This window comes from Pristis pectinata, chromosome 14 (assembly GCF_009764475.1).
Source record: "Pristis pectinata isolate sPriPec2 chromosome 14, sPriPec2.1.pri, whole genome shotgun sequence".
NCBI classification, from domain to species: domain Eukaryota; kingdom Metazoa; phylum Chordata; class Chondrichthyes; order Rhinopristiformes; family Pristidae; genus Pristis; species Pristis pectinata.
In genome coordinates this window covers 7966220-7981638 of record NC_067418.1, presented here as the reverse complement: position 1 = coordinate 7981638, position 15419 = coordinate 7966220, and the positions used below count along the sequence as shown (strand labels likewise).

The following is a 15419-nucleotide window of genomic DNA, read 5'->3' as shown; positions in this document are numbered from 1 at the left end:
TTTACTTGCTTCAAGTGCTTTTCTAATTTCCTTCTGACATCATTAATTATCTCTTCAACTACCAGCTCCCGAGGCAGCAAGTAGAAGCAAGTTCTTCTTCACATCTCCCTACATGTCTTCTCATTTTTCTTTGCCCACCTTTGTTTCAAGTACAACTCCAGCTTCTCCCTTCTAACTTTGGAGCTAAAATCCCTCATCCCTGAAAGCATTCTGGTAAATCTCCACTGCACTCTCTCTGGGACCTTCACATCCTTCCTAAGGTTTGGTGACCAGAACTGGATTCAATTCTCCAGATATTGCCGAACCGGAGTTTTATAAAGGTTCAACTTAACTTGCTTGCTTAGAATCAGGATCAGGTTTATTATCACTGACGTATATCATGAAATTTGTTGTTTTGCAGCAGCAGTACAGTGCGAGACGTAAAGACATAAGAATTACTATAAGTTACAAAAATAAATAAATAGTGCAAAAAAGGAATAATGAGGTAGTGTTCATAGGGTCATGGACTGTTCTGAAATCTGATGACGGAGGGGAAGAAGCTGTTCCTGAATCATTGAGTGTGGGTCTTCAGGCTCCTGTACCTCCTTCCCGATGGTAGTAACATGAAGAGGGCATGTCCCGGATGGTGAGGGCCCTTAATGATGGATGCCGCCTTCTTGAGGCACCGCCTCTTGAAGATGTCCTCGATGGTGGGGAGGGTTGTGCCGTGATGGAGCTGGCTGAGTCTACAACCCTCTGCAGCCTCTTCTGATCCCGCGCATTGGAGCCTCCTTACCAGGCGGTGATGCAACCAGTCAGAATGCTCTCCACTGTACATCTGTAGAAATCTGCAAAAGTCTTTGGTGACATACCAAATCTCCTTAAACTCCTAAAAGATCTCCTCCTTTGGTGCTCAATACCTCTGTTGTGCTCAGGACCCCTTATGCTTTGCTGACTACTTTCAGTATGTCGTGTCACTACCTTTATCCAGTATTTTGTCAAACACTTACTTTAAATCTATGTAAACAACATCCACTGCATTTTCTTCAAATAATTCTTCTCTTCCTTCATCAAAAAATTCAGTTAGGTTAGTCAAACACAATCTACCTTGCTGGTTCTCCTTAATTAACTCAAACCTCTGCAACTCCCTTTTCTCCCCCTGATTATTATTTCCAGAACCTTATCCATGACTGACATATTCACCAAACTCTGCATTTCTGTAATGCATTCTCAATCTGCCTTTGTTTTCCTTGTAGTCCTCAATCTGTTTCTATCTAATCCCTGATACTGTTCAATGTTCTGACTCTTTTATGCACTGTATTTCTCTTTCCTATTTCTATGTGCTGCTGCCCAGCCAGAGCCACCTCTCTACCTACTCCGGTGAACATCCCTGCCCCACTCTTGTTGAGGTGCCACCTCCCCTTTCTGCTCCCGCTGCAGACTTAGTCTCAGTTCCCCATGAATATGAAGTCTTCCCTCGTGCACCAGGCTTTAACACATTACCCATCCTCCGATTTCTACTCTTGTTGCCACCTGATACTGGACGTAACACAGAGATCACTATTTTCAAGGTCCTACTTTCTCAACTTCCAGCTAAGCTCCTGAAAGTCTGCCTAATGGACTTCAATACCTGCCCCCTCAATGTGCTGTCTCACTCTCTCCCCACTCCAGAATGTTCTGCACCCTCTCTATGACATCTTTTACTCCAGCACCAAAGAGGCACCACTCTATAGGTGACTCACAATGGTTAAAGAAGTGTCTGTCTGCCCCTTAAATGTGGAATGTCCTGTAACACTTACTCATCCTACTTGTGTAGAGCCTTTTCCATTAGTAACATGGTCTAGACTACATTCCTTCGAAGTGTGTTACTCTCAGCAGACTCCAATGCTGAGAATCAGTTTGAGAGCAGCATACACACTCTGAAGAGTCCTGAAATTCCTCACAAACCAGCCTCCCTTCCATTGACTCCGTCTATACTTCCCGCTGCCTCATAGCAGCCAACATACAGTAAGGATGACCTTATAGAGGACGACCCTCTCCGCCATCGAGGACATCTTCTAGAGGCGGTGCCTCAAGAAGGCAGCATTCATCATTAAGGACCCTTATAAAGGTGTATAAAATCATGGACGTAGATAATATGAATGTTCACAGTCTTTTTCCCAGGGTAGGGGAATCTAAAACTAGAGGCCACAGGTTTAAAGTGAGAGGTGAAAGATTTAAAAGAGTCCTGAGGTGCAACTTCTTCACGCAGAGGTTGGTGGGTTTATGGAATGACCTGCCAGAGGAAGTGGTTGAGGCAGGTGCAATAACAGCATTCAAAAGATATTTGGATAAGTACATGGATAGGAGGGGTTTAGAAGGATATGGGCCAAACGCAGGCAAATGGGACCAGCTTGGTGGGCACCATGGTTGGCATGGACGAGTTGGGCTGAAGGGCCTGTATCTGTGCTGTATTACTCTATGACTCTATGACATTGGTTTGTTTAAATCTCTAGAGTTCCCTGTGTTTTAAATCTTGGAGCCTCTCTCTCTCTATGTCATGTACATTTCTTTTAAAATGCCTTTGTTTATTTCTGAAACACTAAGTTATTGTTACAATATCATAAGCCTAGCAGTGAATAAACTTCAAGTAGCCCAAATGCAAAATGTAACAGGAGCTGGAAATTGGAAATAAAATGACAAGAAACACTCAGCAAGTCAGGCAGCATTTGTGGAGATAGAAACAGTTAACAATTCAGTCACGTTTAAGCACATTGTTCAGATAACAACCGTGAAGCGTAACCAATCTTTATTTATTTCTGATAAGGTGAGAAGCCTTACCAGTGTGATTTCAAGGACTGTGGACGAAGATTCTCCCGTTCAGATCAGCTGAAACGACACCAGCGAAGACACACTGGTAAGAATAAGTTGGCACTGAAGATGTTATACACTGAACTAAGGGCTACCAGTTGAGAGCAGTTGGTTCTCTGACCCACTTCTGACCTGATGTCACACCAAGACACCACAGTGATGCAACCAGATCCAGCAGCCCAGGTTTGATTCTGAGCTCAGGTGCTGTCTGTGTGGAGCTTGCATGTTCTCCCTATGATCGCTTGGCTTTCATCTGGGTTTCTTCCCACATGCCAAAGACATGTTGGTAGGTGAATTGGCTACATGTGTAGATGGGTGCCAAGAGAACTAGGGAGGAGTCGACAGGCACGTGAGAGAGAATAAGGTACAGGGAAATCAGCAGGGAGAATGGGATTGATGGGGTTGCTCTGAGAGCTGGCACAAACTAGATGGGATGAATAGCCTCTTTTGATGTCGTATGGGATGATGGCGCCCATTCTTCCTGACATCCACACTCGGAAGAGACAACAGGGAGAGGGCTAAGTGCCACGATATTGGGAGAGGGGAGAAAACACACAAAAATGAGGAAACAAAATGAGGTATACTCCGGAAAATTGAGACACAAGAGACTGCAGATGCTCGAATCTGGAGCAACAAACAGTCTGCTGGAGGAACTCAGCAGGTCGAGCAGCATCTGTGGGGAGGGGAAGAATTGTCGATATTTTGCCTGTATCAGGACTTTAGACCCGAAATGTCATCAGTACCTATCCTCCCACAGATGCTGCTCGACTCACTGAGTCCCTCCAGCAGACTGTCTGTTACTCTGCCAAATGCCACTCCGAGCCATCAGGCCATTGAAACCAGTTCAGGAGATCACATGGACCCAGAAGGGAACTTGCAGAAGCAAAATACTGCAGATGCTGCAAATCTGAACTAAAAATAAAAACTAAGATAAGATATCTTTATTAGTCACATCGAAACACACAGTGAAATGCATCTTTTGCGCAGAGGGTTCTGGAGGCAGCCCACAAGTATTGCCACGCTTCCGGCGCCAACATAGCATACCCACTACCTCCTAACCCGTACGTCTTTGGAATGTGGGAGGAAACCGGAGCACCCGGAGGAAACCCGCGCAGACACGGGGAGAACATACAAACTCCTTACAGACAGTGGGTGGAATTGAACCCGAGTCACTGGCGCTGTAAAGCGTTACACTAACCGCCACACTACCGTGCCTGCCCATCTACTTCTGGAAACCCTTCACAAGCAGCATCGCAGGCAGGAGAATTAGTATTTCAGAGGAAAAGTTTGGAGAAAAGCATGATGTGAAGAAAGGGCGGGGAAGGAAGGAGGCTCAGAGAGAAACACAGGAGCAAATAAATGACTGAGATGGAAGAGGAGGTTTGCATTAAAAGTCACACCTAGTTGGTAGAGTTAAACATAGTGTTTAAGGGTGGAACTGTGCTGTACTCTGCACTGCGTTCAGTTTTAATGCCGAATTAAGTATGGTGGTGCAGTGATTACATCACTGCAAGAGGATGTGCGAAGCCTGGTTTGATGATCCTAAGCTGTGGGTTCAAATCTCTCCAGAGCTGATGTGGAATTTAAATTAATTTTCAGCACACACTTGATAGGTCAAATGGCCTTTGCTTGAAATGACTTTCTGGCTTCAGTGGAACTGAACCTCAGAGCAATGTGATGCTGTCATTATACATGAATTTGTCGTATAACAACACTAAAGGAGGCCATTTGGCCCATCATGTTTCTCCCAGGAAACAATCCCATTAGTCCCATTCTCCCTTTGCTTAGTTCCCTTTATCCCTTCAACTTCACACATGCCCATCAACTTCCCTTTAGTTCTTTTTGCCATTAATCTACCCTAAGTAGTGATTTATAATAGCCAGTTTATCTGCCAGCACGTCTTTGGGATGTGGGAGGAAACTGGAGCACCCGGAGAAAAGCCACTCTGTCATGGAGTGGGAATGCAGGCCCCACACAGAAAGCACCCAACAAAGCATCAAACACGGATCCCTGGAGCTGTGAGGCACCAGCATTTACAACAGGATCTGGATGCAGGAATGGCAAATGGAATTTCACTCAGACAAGTGCGAGGTGTTGCATTTTGGTAGGTTAAACCAGGGCTATTACAAAGTAAATGGCAGGGCCCTGAAGAGTGTTGTAGAACAGAGGGACGCAGAGGTGCAGGTAAATAGTTCCCTGAAAGTGGCAACACAGGTAGACAGGGTAGCAAACAAGGCATTTGGCAAGCTTGCTTGCATTGAGTACAGGAGCTGGGACATTATGTTGCAATTGTACAAGTAGCTAGTGAGACCAGACTTGGAGTATTGTGTGTAGTTCTGGTCGCCCAGCTATAGAAAAGATGTCATTAAGCTGGAAAGGGTGCAGGAAAGAGTCACAAGGATGTTACTGGGACTGGAGGGCTTAAGTTCTAAGGAGAGGCTGGACAGGCTGGGACTTTTTCCCCTGGAGCATGGGAGGCTGAGGGGTGACCTGCTAGAGGTTTATAACATTATGAGGGGCATAGAGAAGGTGGATTGTCACAGTCTTTTTCCCGGCATAGGGGAGTCTAAAACTAGAGGACGTAGATCTAAGGTGAGAGGGGAAAGATTTAAAAGGCATCTGAGCAGCAACTTTTTCACACAGAGTAGTGAAAATGTTTACAGCTTAGAATGTTTAAGAGACACTTAGACAGGTACATGGTAGGAAAGGCTTAGAGGGATATGGGCTAAATGCAGGCAAATGGGATTAGCTCAGATGGACAGCTTGGTCAGCCTGGACGAATTGGGCCAAAGGGCCTGTTTCCGTGCTGTATAACTCTATGTACTACTGACCAGCTGCCAATAACTGGGAAACCAACCTTCCAAATCAAATAAAAGCAGAGAATGTTGGAAAATCTCAGCACATCAGTCAGTATATGTGATGAGAGAAATAGTGATTAATGTTTCAGGCTGCTGACCAGTTCTGATACATTGGGCTTCATTGGAACAGTGCAAGAGGCCAAGGACAGAAAGGTCATAGAAGTGGGATGGAGAGGAGACTTGAAATTGTGTCACCCTGCATCTGCTCTGCTCATGGTCTGGGCTTCCTAGAGCGAAGCCCATCCCAAGTTCCAGGAGTAGCATCTTATGACTAATTAGGTTGCAGTCTTCAGTACCTTCAGTTCAGATAACCAGCTTTTTCAGGTTGTATTGCAACTGGTCAGTTCTAATGAATGGTTACAACCGGAGACGTTAACTCTGTTTCCCTTACCACAGATGCTGCCTGACCTACTGAGTGTTTCCAACACTTTCTGTTTTCATTTCAGATTTCCACAATCTACAGTCTTTTAGAGTCATAGAGTTATAGATGGAAACAGGCCCTTCAGCCCAACTTGTCCGTGCCGACCAAGATGCCCATCTAAAGTAGTCCCATCTGCCCACATTTGGCCCCTATCCTTCTAAACCTTTCCTATCCATGTACTTGTCCAACTGTTTGCTATTCATTTTTTTGCTATTGACATGATCTGTATGGATGGCATGCAAAACAAAGTTTTTCACTGTACCTTGGTGCATGTGACAATAATGAACCAATTTACCAGTGGACAATGTAGTCCTGGAGTTTGCTACTCTCTCCTCATGGTTCTTCTCAGGAGGTGCATGACAGCATGTATGTGAGTGCATGTTATCAACTGCAGCGTCTACTTGTGCCCAGACTCATGATTAGTGCAAGAATATTATCCTGTATTTCCTCTGATAGAGGATGTGTCTGTTATTGGCATTAATTGTACATTCAGCAAGCTCTCTTATACTGTGTATCTGTGTGTGAACGTGACGACCTGATTCAAATCATGTTGCTCTTTGTTCTCCCTTAGGGGTAAAGCCATTCCAGTGTAAAACCTGTCAGCGTAAATTCTCTCGCTCTGACCACTTAAAGACTCACACCCGAACTCATACAGGTAAAACAAGTGCGTAAACAATTTTTTTTGACTTTTACTTTCTTAGTCGCAGACATTAATGTTTTAACAGCTAATATTCATCTGCCACTTTTGTAATACCTGAACCCTTTGAGCACTAAATGTTCTTTTTGGACCTAAAATGTTTAACCTTATTAAAAAAAAAGGATGATTCTTAAGTGAGGTTTCTTTCAAGTTTTACCACCAATTGATTCCCTCTATTTTCCCCACAGGAGCTGCTGGTCGAAACGCAGCCTCCTTGAACTGGGAGGGCAGGATGGTTGGGGCTGCATCTTCTCCATGACCACCATCAATGCCACTCCATGAAGGGCCAACATGGAAGGGTGACTGTAGCAGGGGGTGAAACAGACGCGCTAGTTTTGGTTTTGTTTAACACCTTTTCCCGACTTCCCACCACCTCACCACCTCCAACCCACCCAGCCCCACTCACATCTCCCCTAACTGTGCACTCAGTAGGGAATCCCGTCACCATCTTAGATACACTATTTGGAAGCCAAGCCAAATTCTAAGACTAGAACATTGGCTCCAGTAGAGGTTGGTCACAGGATCTGGGGGTCCTGTCCTAAATTCCACATTTGGTGATCTGTTCTCTAAAGCAGTTTTTTTAATATAGTAATAATATTTGACCTCAGCTATCAATCGAATCTACCACCACCTTTATCAGTGTCTAGACCGATTTTCTAAGTAGTAGAAGCTCTCCCTGTCAATATGGAGTGGTACTCTCTATCTATGAGGACATATCCTGCCTATCAAAGATCAGGGAACTAAATGCTTGGCCTGATCCAAGGCTTGGGGAGCCCTTTGAGTCTGTACAAGGGAGGTGCTGGTTAAGCCACCTGAAGTGTGTGCATGCAACAACACACACTCACAAATACACCTACACACACACACACACACACACACACACACACACACACACACACACACACACACACACACACACACACACACACACACACACACACACACACACGTAAATCTCCACCCAGTGAGAGCACACTACCCTTGCCCATCAGTGTTGCTTGGCAGGTTTATAGAAAGTATTTTAAAAAGATCTAAGCCCCCAAAGGCAGGACTATACTCCATTAAGAAGCCCATCAGCAGTGTCCCAGAGTACAACTGACCACCATAGTCCAGGTTACTGCATGTCCAAGTGACCATGGCAGGTAGGTTTTGTACTTCTGGAGCCTCTTAGAGTAACCCTCGATCTCAAAGGAACCTTACTCACCATCTACAACCTCCCAAGAATTCATCTAAGGAACCAACAGTTATTTCTAAAATATTTTTTGTCTCTTTTGGAATTTCAACATTTGTTGACTAAATTGTACTTCTGGCTATTTTTACACTGAAGTAACATAGTACTCAAAGGGTTAAATTCTGCTCCAGCCTTTTGCATCATTAATTATTGCAAAATATTAAATCTCTTTAATTTGGTAGCTTTCACTTGTGTTTCTTGACAGCATTTTCATGTAAACATGTATAAATTATTTAGCTTTTGTTTAATATGTAAAACCTAAACTCAATACACAGCAGGACTTTTAAAGTTACGTGGTTTATGGGCAGCCTGAAATGGTCTTATAACACAAAGTAATATAACAGTTGGCCTAATACAGAGGGAGCAGGGTCTCTAGGGTGATAGCTTCAATTTAACCTTCATGTTGGGAAAAGATGCAACACTGATTTTACACTCAGCATGACTTTACTCTCCAATGAAGTCAATATCGGGCAGGATATATCAACCAATATTGCACCCAATTCCAAGGGCTTTTGGCTAGCCTAATTAGTTTAACATTGCACCACCCTTCCCCCAAGCTTCTGTAACACACAGTTAAAAGGAAAATTAGTGGAGATTCCTTGTAATCATATCTTTGTATGAAAGCTTTAAAAATGTATTAAATTCAGAATCAGAATCAGGTTTATTATCACTGACTTATATGTTGTGAAATTTGCGGCAGCAGTACAGTGCAGACATCAAATTATTATAAATTACAAAATAAATAAAGAGTGCAAGAAAAGGAATAACAAAGTAATGTCCATGGATATGAATTCCCCTCCCTCCATTTTAATAGAGATCCAATCCATTAAAAAAAACCTTATAAAAACTTCCGGCCCAACAAGCCTGCGCCGCCCAATTACGCCCACGTTAATCTACTAACCCGTACGTCTTTGGAATGTGGGAGGAAACCAGAGCACCCGGAGGAAACCCACGCAGTCATGGGGAGGACGTACAAACTCCTTAAAGACAGCGGTGGGAATTGAACCCAGGTTGCTGGTGCTGTAAGAGTGTTACGCTAATCGCTATGCTAGTGTGCCACCCCAAACACGGTAAAACACAGTATCTAGATAAACAACTAATGGAACAGTAATGTCATCGAATCAAAGGGCTATGAAGCACAGAAACAGGCCTTTTGGCCCAACTGGTCCATGCCGACCAAGATTCCCATCTAAGCTGGTCTTTGTTTGGCCCATATCCCTCTAAACCTTTCTTATCCGTGTCCCTGTCCAAGTTCCTCTTAAGTGTTGTTAATGCATCTGCCCCAACCACTTCCTCTGGCAGCTCATTCCATATATGGACCACCCTCTGGATGAAAAAGTTGTCTTCAGGTTCATATTAAATCTCCCCCCTCTCACCCTAAACCTATGTCCTCTAGTTCTTGATTCCCCAATCTTGGGAAAAAGACTATTCACTCACCCTATCAATGCCCCTCATGATTTTCACACCTCTATAAGGTCACCCCTCATTCTTCTACGCTCCAATGAATAAAGTCCCAACTTTATGTCATCTACAATAATTTCCTTGCTTGAAGATGTTACAGAGTTTGCAAGAAATGCTGAGTTTATGCAGGGACATGACACATTCAGTCTGATGTTCTCCCACATCTTAACATGACTCAACATTCATTCCATGAGTGCGTGTATCTCTCTGGTGCTGGGCTTGAATAACTTTCCTTCTAGTCCAGGAGGAGACACTCTTCTTGGAGAGGAAGTGCTCTTCTTGGACCTTAAAGTAAGAAGAGCACTTCCTCTCAGTGCCACAGCTGAGACAAGACTCAATGTAGGGGTGAAGGAGTTTGAAGCTGTAACTGACTGTGCTGCATCTGACCCATCAGAGTCTGAGAACTATGTCCTGGTGAAGGCGATATCCCATTCCCCAGCACTTACACTTCCCCTCTTCAGGACAAAAAGTGAATGGGAATCAAAAATAACATAATAACCAAAAATATATAATCATAAATGCATTCTTTACACAGGAATACGAGCAGGATTATCATAGAATCATAGAACAGTACAGCACAATACAGGCCCTTCGGCCCACAATGTTGTGCCGACCCTTAAACATTGCCCAAGACTAGCTAACCCCTGATTAAGCCACCTGGTCCCTCAAGATTACCCCTCCATTTAATAGGATGATGATCTACCCAGGCCTCAACTTCTTTTCTGTGCCAGTTCCCCACAGCCCTTGATTCCCCGATCTTTCAAAAATGTATCTACTTCCTCTTCAAATACCCCCAGTGATTAACCCCCCACAATCCTCCAAGGCAAAGAATTCCAGAGGTTTATCACCCTTTGTGAGAAGAAATCCCTATTTTAAATGACTGTTCCTTATCTTGTATCCATGTCGCCTTGTTTGAGACTCTCCCACCAGTGGAATCATCTGAACATTTAGCTTGTCATTCCCCCTTAGGATCTTATATGTATCTGTAAGATCACCCCTCAGTCTTATAAACTCCAAAAACTACAGATGTAATTTCTTTAGCACATCTCACAGCTTTGATTTCTTTCTCTTCCCTTAAATCATTGGGTGCCCTAATGTCAAGGCCTCAAAGGTTTTGTGTCAGTCCATGATGAGTGTAATTACTCAAAGCAGGATAACATTGTGACTAAAGAAGGCAGAAGTATGGTTTTAAAAACAGAAGACGCTGGAAATGCTCAGCAGGTCAGGCAGCAGTACAGTGCAAGACATAAAATCTACAAATTACAAGAATAAATAAATAGTGCAAAAAAAGAATAATGAAGTAGTATTCACAGATTCATGGATCGTTCAAACATCTGATGGCGGAAGGGAAGAAGTCATTCCTGAATCATTGAGTTTAGGTCTTCAGGCTCCTGTACCTCCTCCTTGATGGTAGTAACGAGAAGATGGCATGTCCTGGGTGGTGAGGGTCCTTAGTGACGGATGCTGCCTTCTTGAGGCACAGCCTCTTGAAGATGTCCTCGATGATGGGGAGGGTTGTGCCTGGAATTTTCTGTTTTTATTTCAGTTTTCCCAGCATCTGCAATATTTTAATTTTCAGAAGCCTGGTTTTAGATCTTTACAAAAAAAAATGTTGTTACGTTTAAGAAGCCACCTTCCTGTATAGAAATGATTTTATTTTTTTAAGATATAAAGAGATGACCTTTGGAAGTACTATCACAAGCCATGTGTCCTGTTTAGGTTCATGTTGCTGTCTTGTAGCTAGTTTGTAGCTTGTAGTTCATGTAGCTAGTTTTAATCCTTCCGTTTGATCCGATGTCTTCTCAATATTCCCTACCCTTGTAAGGGTGATCAAAGGGGAGTGAATGTTGGGAAATGGTGGACTTTCTGGACCCTTGTTTAATGAACTAGAAACCAGAAGCCCACTCCCTCTGAGATCCCAGGGTTCTCCTTGGACAGCCATTCCCATGGGGAGCGGTAGTCCCAAAGTCACCCTTAATAGAATGAAACAGCAGAGAAGAGGCCATTCAGTTCCTCAAGACCGTGCTAGCTCTTAGGCAGAGCTCCTCAGTTCACTCCGCATTTCATATTTTCATGCGACATATCAGGAGACCATTTGTCCCATCAAATCCATGCCGGCTTCCAGAGTCATCCCATTCCCCTACTTATTTCCCTGTGACCTACTCTCTCCCACATTTGGGACTTCATATGTTGGTGAGAACACACTTGAAATATCGTGTGCAGTTTTGGTCGCCCAGCTATAGGAAAGATGTCATTAAGCTGGAAAGGGACAAAAAAGATTTCCAGGAATGTTACTGGGACTGGAGGGCTTGTGTTATAAGGAGAGATAAGATAGGGTGGGGCTTTCTTCGCTGAAGCGTAGAAGGCTGAAGAGTGATCTTATGCAGCATTGATAAGGTGAATGGTCACAGTCTTTTTCCTGGGGTAGGAGAGTCTAAAACTAGAGGGCAGAGGTTTAAGGTGAGAGGGGGAAAGATTTAAAAATGACCTGAGGGGCAACTTTTTCACACAGAGGCCGGTGGGTATGTGGAACAGCTGGTGGAGTAAGTGGTACAGGAGCCGGGTACAATTACAGTGTTTAAAGGACAGTCGGACAGGTACAGGGTTAGGAAACGTTTAGAGGGATGTGGGCCAAGCACAGGGCAATGGGACTCGCTCAGGTAGGCAGTTTGGTCAGCATGGAAAGGTTGGGCTGAAGGGCTGTTATGGTTCCATGACTCTAAGACTCTGTGCCTTAAATTGAGCAACACACAATCTCCTGGGGGTCGAGCTGCATCTATGGGAGGAAAGGAGTTGTCGACATTTTGGGTTGAGTTCCCGCTGAGTTCCTCCAGCTGACTGTGTGTTGCTCCAGGTTCCACCGTCTGCAGTCTCTTGTATCTCCATGCCTTATATTGACTTGACTCAATTGCCCACCCTCAGATTATCTGCCCGTTGACTCAGCTTCTCCTTTCTTATTGCATCAAAAACCTTTGCCATTTGAACACCACTACCCAACTCACCTTTACAGCCTCTGCTCTAATAACCACGTCATTCTGTCCATCCAGATGAAGTCCTCATCCCTGGTACCACCCCTCCTCAAGGCCTTGACACTGTTTCAGTGAATTGAATCAACTGGCCTTGTTTCAGTTGTTAGTGCGCTGAATCTGCAATGACTATCAGGATCCAGGCAGTTCATCTTCAGAAACTGCATTGGAAGCAGTTCAGAGAAAGAGGGAACATGATTCATGGACCTAGAATCCTGAGTTACAAGAACAGGCTTCTCTTAGATGAGTTTGTTGGGACTGGAAGTGAGTGGGTGAAATAATCCACGTCTTTAAAATACTGTGTGTAGGTGTAATCAGTATTTAACTTGGGCTGTATTCTGTTTAAGACACCTGATCCGTGCCCCTGTTACTTCTGAACTCTATTCCTGGCTTTCCTCCCTCATTCTTTTCCCCAGCTCATCCACACTCTGCTCTCTCTATCCTAGCTCATGAAGTTCACCCGCCGACCCTCTGCTTCCCAATCCCTGTTGGATTACGGTTCATCAACTCTTTGACTTTAAAATTCACATCCATGTTTTCAAATCCTTCCATGTACTCATCACATCACTGTCTACTTCTGGAATCTTCTCCTCTCTCTCCTTCAGTTCTGGCCTCTTGAACTTCCCAAATGTAAGGGCTCCAGTTGCTGACTGTGCCATCAGCAGCCAAGGTCCTCAGCTTGGGAACTCCCATCCTAAAATGCCGGCATCCTAAAATGCAGGATAAAGTGTCGGCACAACATTGTGGGCTGAAGGGCCTGTACACTGCTGTAGTGTTCTGTGTTCTACGTTCTAATCCTTTCTGCCTCTGAACCTTTTCCCTCCTTATAACCTACCTCTTGGCCGAACCTTTGCCCTAATAGATGGTGTGGTGCCCATTTTTTGTTTAATGTCCTGTGATGGGCAACAGTGTGCTTGCTGGAAGTTTGAAATAAGAAGAGAAAATGCAGGTCAGGCAGCAACTGTGGAGGGAGAAACTGTTAATGTTTCAGGTTAATGATCTTTCATCAGGTTCCCTCGTTCTCTGTAGATGCTGTGTAACCGGCATAGCAATGCCAGTGTTTCCAGCATTTAATCTCTTATAAATGGCCAACATTTTTCTAAATGTTGACTTCCCAAACGATGCCATATTGATGACAGCGAGGAAAGTGCTGTCTCCTCCTGACCTACCCGGTTCCTACAATTCCACCCCAGCCCACTTCATCCACCCATCACCCACACACTCCTCCCACTGGGTCCCCTCCCCCCACTGTTCCCACCTGCCCCCTCCCCACCTCAGTTATTTGGTTCCATGCTCCACCTTCCTCTCCTATCAGATCCCACCATCTGCAGCCCTTTTCACCTCCACCTACCACCTCCCAGCCTCTGTCGCTATTCCCACCCTCCCCTCCTCCACCTGCCGATCACCCCTCCTCACCTTCCAGCTCTTGCCCCAACCCTTCCCCTCACCTCTTTATACTGGCTACCGCCTCTCTATCTTTCAGCCCTGATGAAGGGTCTCGACCTGAAAGGTCGACCGTCCATTTCCCTCCACAGATGCTGCCTGACCTGCTGAGTTCCTCCCGCTTCTTTTGTTGATCCAGACTCCAGCATTTACAGTCTCTGGTTCCTCCACAATGCCGTCCTTGTAAACTCTCAAGTCGTCAAGTCAAATCGAATTTATTATCACGTGCACAAGGTCGGTGAGGTCCAGGTACAGTGGAAAACTTGCTTGCAGCAGCATCACAGGCATATAGGTTCAGAAAATACATGGAACATAAATGATGCGTAAATTATACAAGACAGTGAAGAGAAAACAAGACTGCAATGCAAGACATTAGTGCAAAATAACACAAACAGAGACACATCCGTGGTAGTGCAAGAGGTGGTCTGTAGTGTTCCGTTGCTGAGGTAGGGTTAGGGTTGTGCAGGTCGGTTCAAGAACCTGATGGTTGTAGGAAAGTAGCTGTTCCTGAACCTGGTGGTGTGGGACTTCAGGCTTCTGTACCTCCTGCCCAACGGTAGCAGTTATAAGAGGGCATGACCCAGATGGTGGGGATCCTTGATGATAGATGGTGATCCTTGAGGCAGCACCTCTTGTAGATGCTGTCAATGGTGGGGAAGGCTGTGCCCGTGATGGACCGGGCTGTGTCCACTACTCTCTGCAGCCCCTTGCATTCCAGTGTGTTGGAATTGCCGTACCAGGCCATGATGCAATCAGTCAGGACACTTTCATCAGAGCATCTGTGGAAGTTTGTTAGAGTATTTGGTGACATGCCTAATCTCCCTAAGCTTCTAAGAAAGTAAACATGCTGGCATGCCTTCCTTGTGATTGCATCTATGTGCTGGGCCCAGGATAGATCATCTGAGATGTTAATGCCCAGGAATTTGAAGCTGCTGACTCTCTCCACCTCTGACACACAAAATGGGAACTGGCACGTGGTCTCCTGACTTTCCCTTCCTGAAGTCAATGATTAGCTCCTTGGGTTTGTTGATGTTCAGTGTGAGGTTGTTATTGAGACACCACTCGACCAGATGTTCCATCTCACTCCTGTACGCTGACTCATCACCACCCGTGATTTGGCCTTTTCCTCTCTTTCCTCTGCCAAGTCGCCTTTCGCATCCATCTGCCCTGCTCCCTCCCCCTCATAAATTGATGGGATTTCAGTGTGACCAATCTTTCTTCCCTTGTAAGAAATGACACATCCAGAGAGGGAGGGGACAACCTACGAAGAGGCATCCCATAAATTAACCCACTTCAAAAAGTCCTGCCTAACTGAATCAGAGAGAAAAATCTCTGGAGTCGAGCTAAACTCTAATAAATCTAATCCTTAATAAATTGTGCTTTGGTGTAATCAGTGACTGTATCTGTTCTTTGTTGACAAAAATATTCAAAGTTCATTGCAGCTGCTGTTTTA

The 15419-nt window shown here is 44.7% G+C and overlaps 1 protein-coding gene across 4 annotated transcripts in view; it reads left to right on the top strand.

Moving 5' to 3' along the window:
- Nucleotides 1-15419, top strand: part of LOC127577660 (Wilms tumor protein homolog) — an 83567-nt gene that overhangs the window by 66861 nt on the left and 1287 nt on the right. Inside the window, exons 6-8 of one of the 4 annotated variants that reach the window (XM_052029036.1) lie at nt 2786-2875; nt 6680-6763; nt 6994-15404. In XM_052029036.1, the coding sequence (XP_051884996.1) occupies nt 2786-2875; nt 6680-6763; nt 6994-7064 (245 nt within the window). In that variant the 3' untranslated portion in view covers nt 7065-15404. Of the gene's footprint in view, nt 1-2785; nt 2876-6679; nt 6773-6993; nt 15405-15419 lie in introns of those variants that run through there. The other 3 variants (XM_052029035.1, XM_052029033.1, XM_052029034.1) reach the window with 3 other exon arrangements.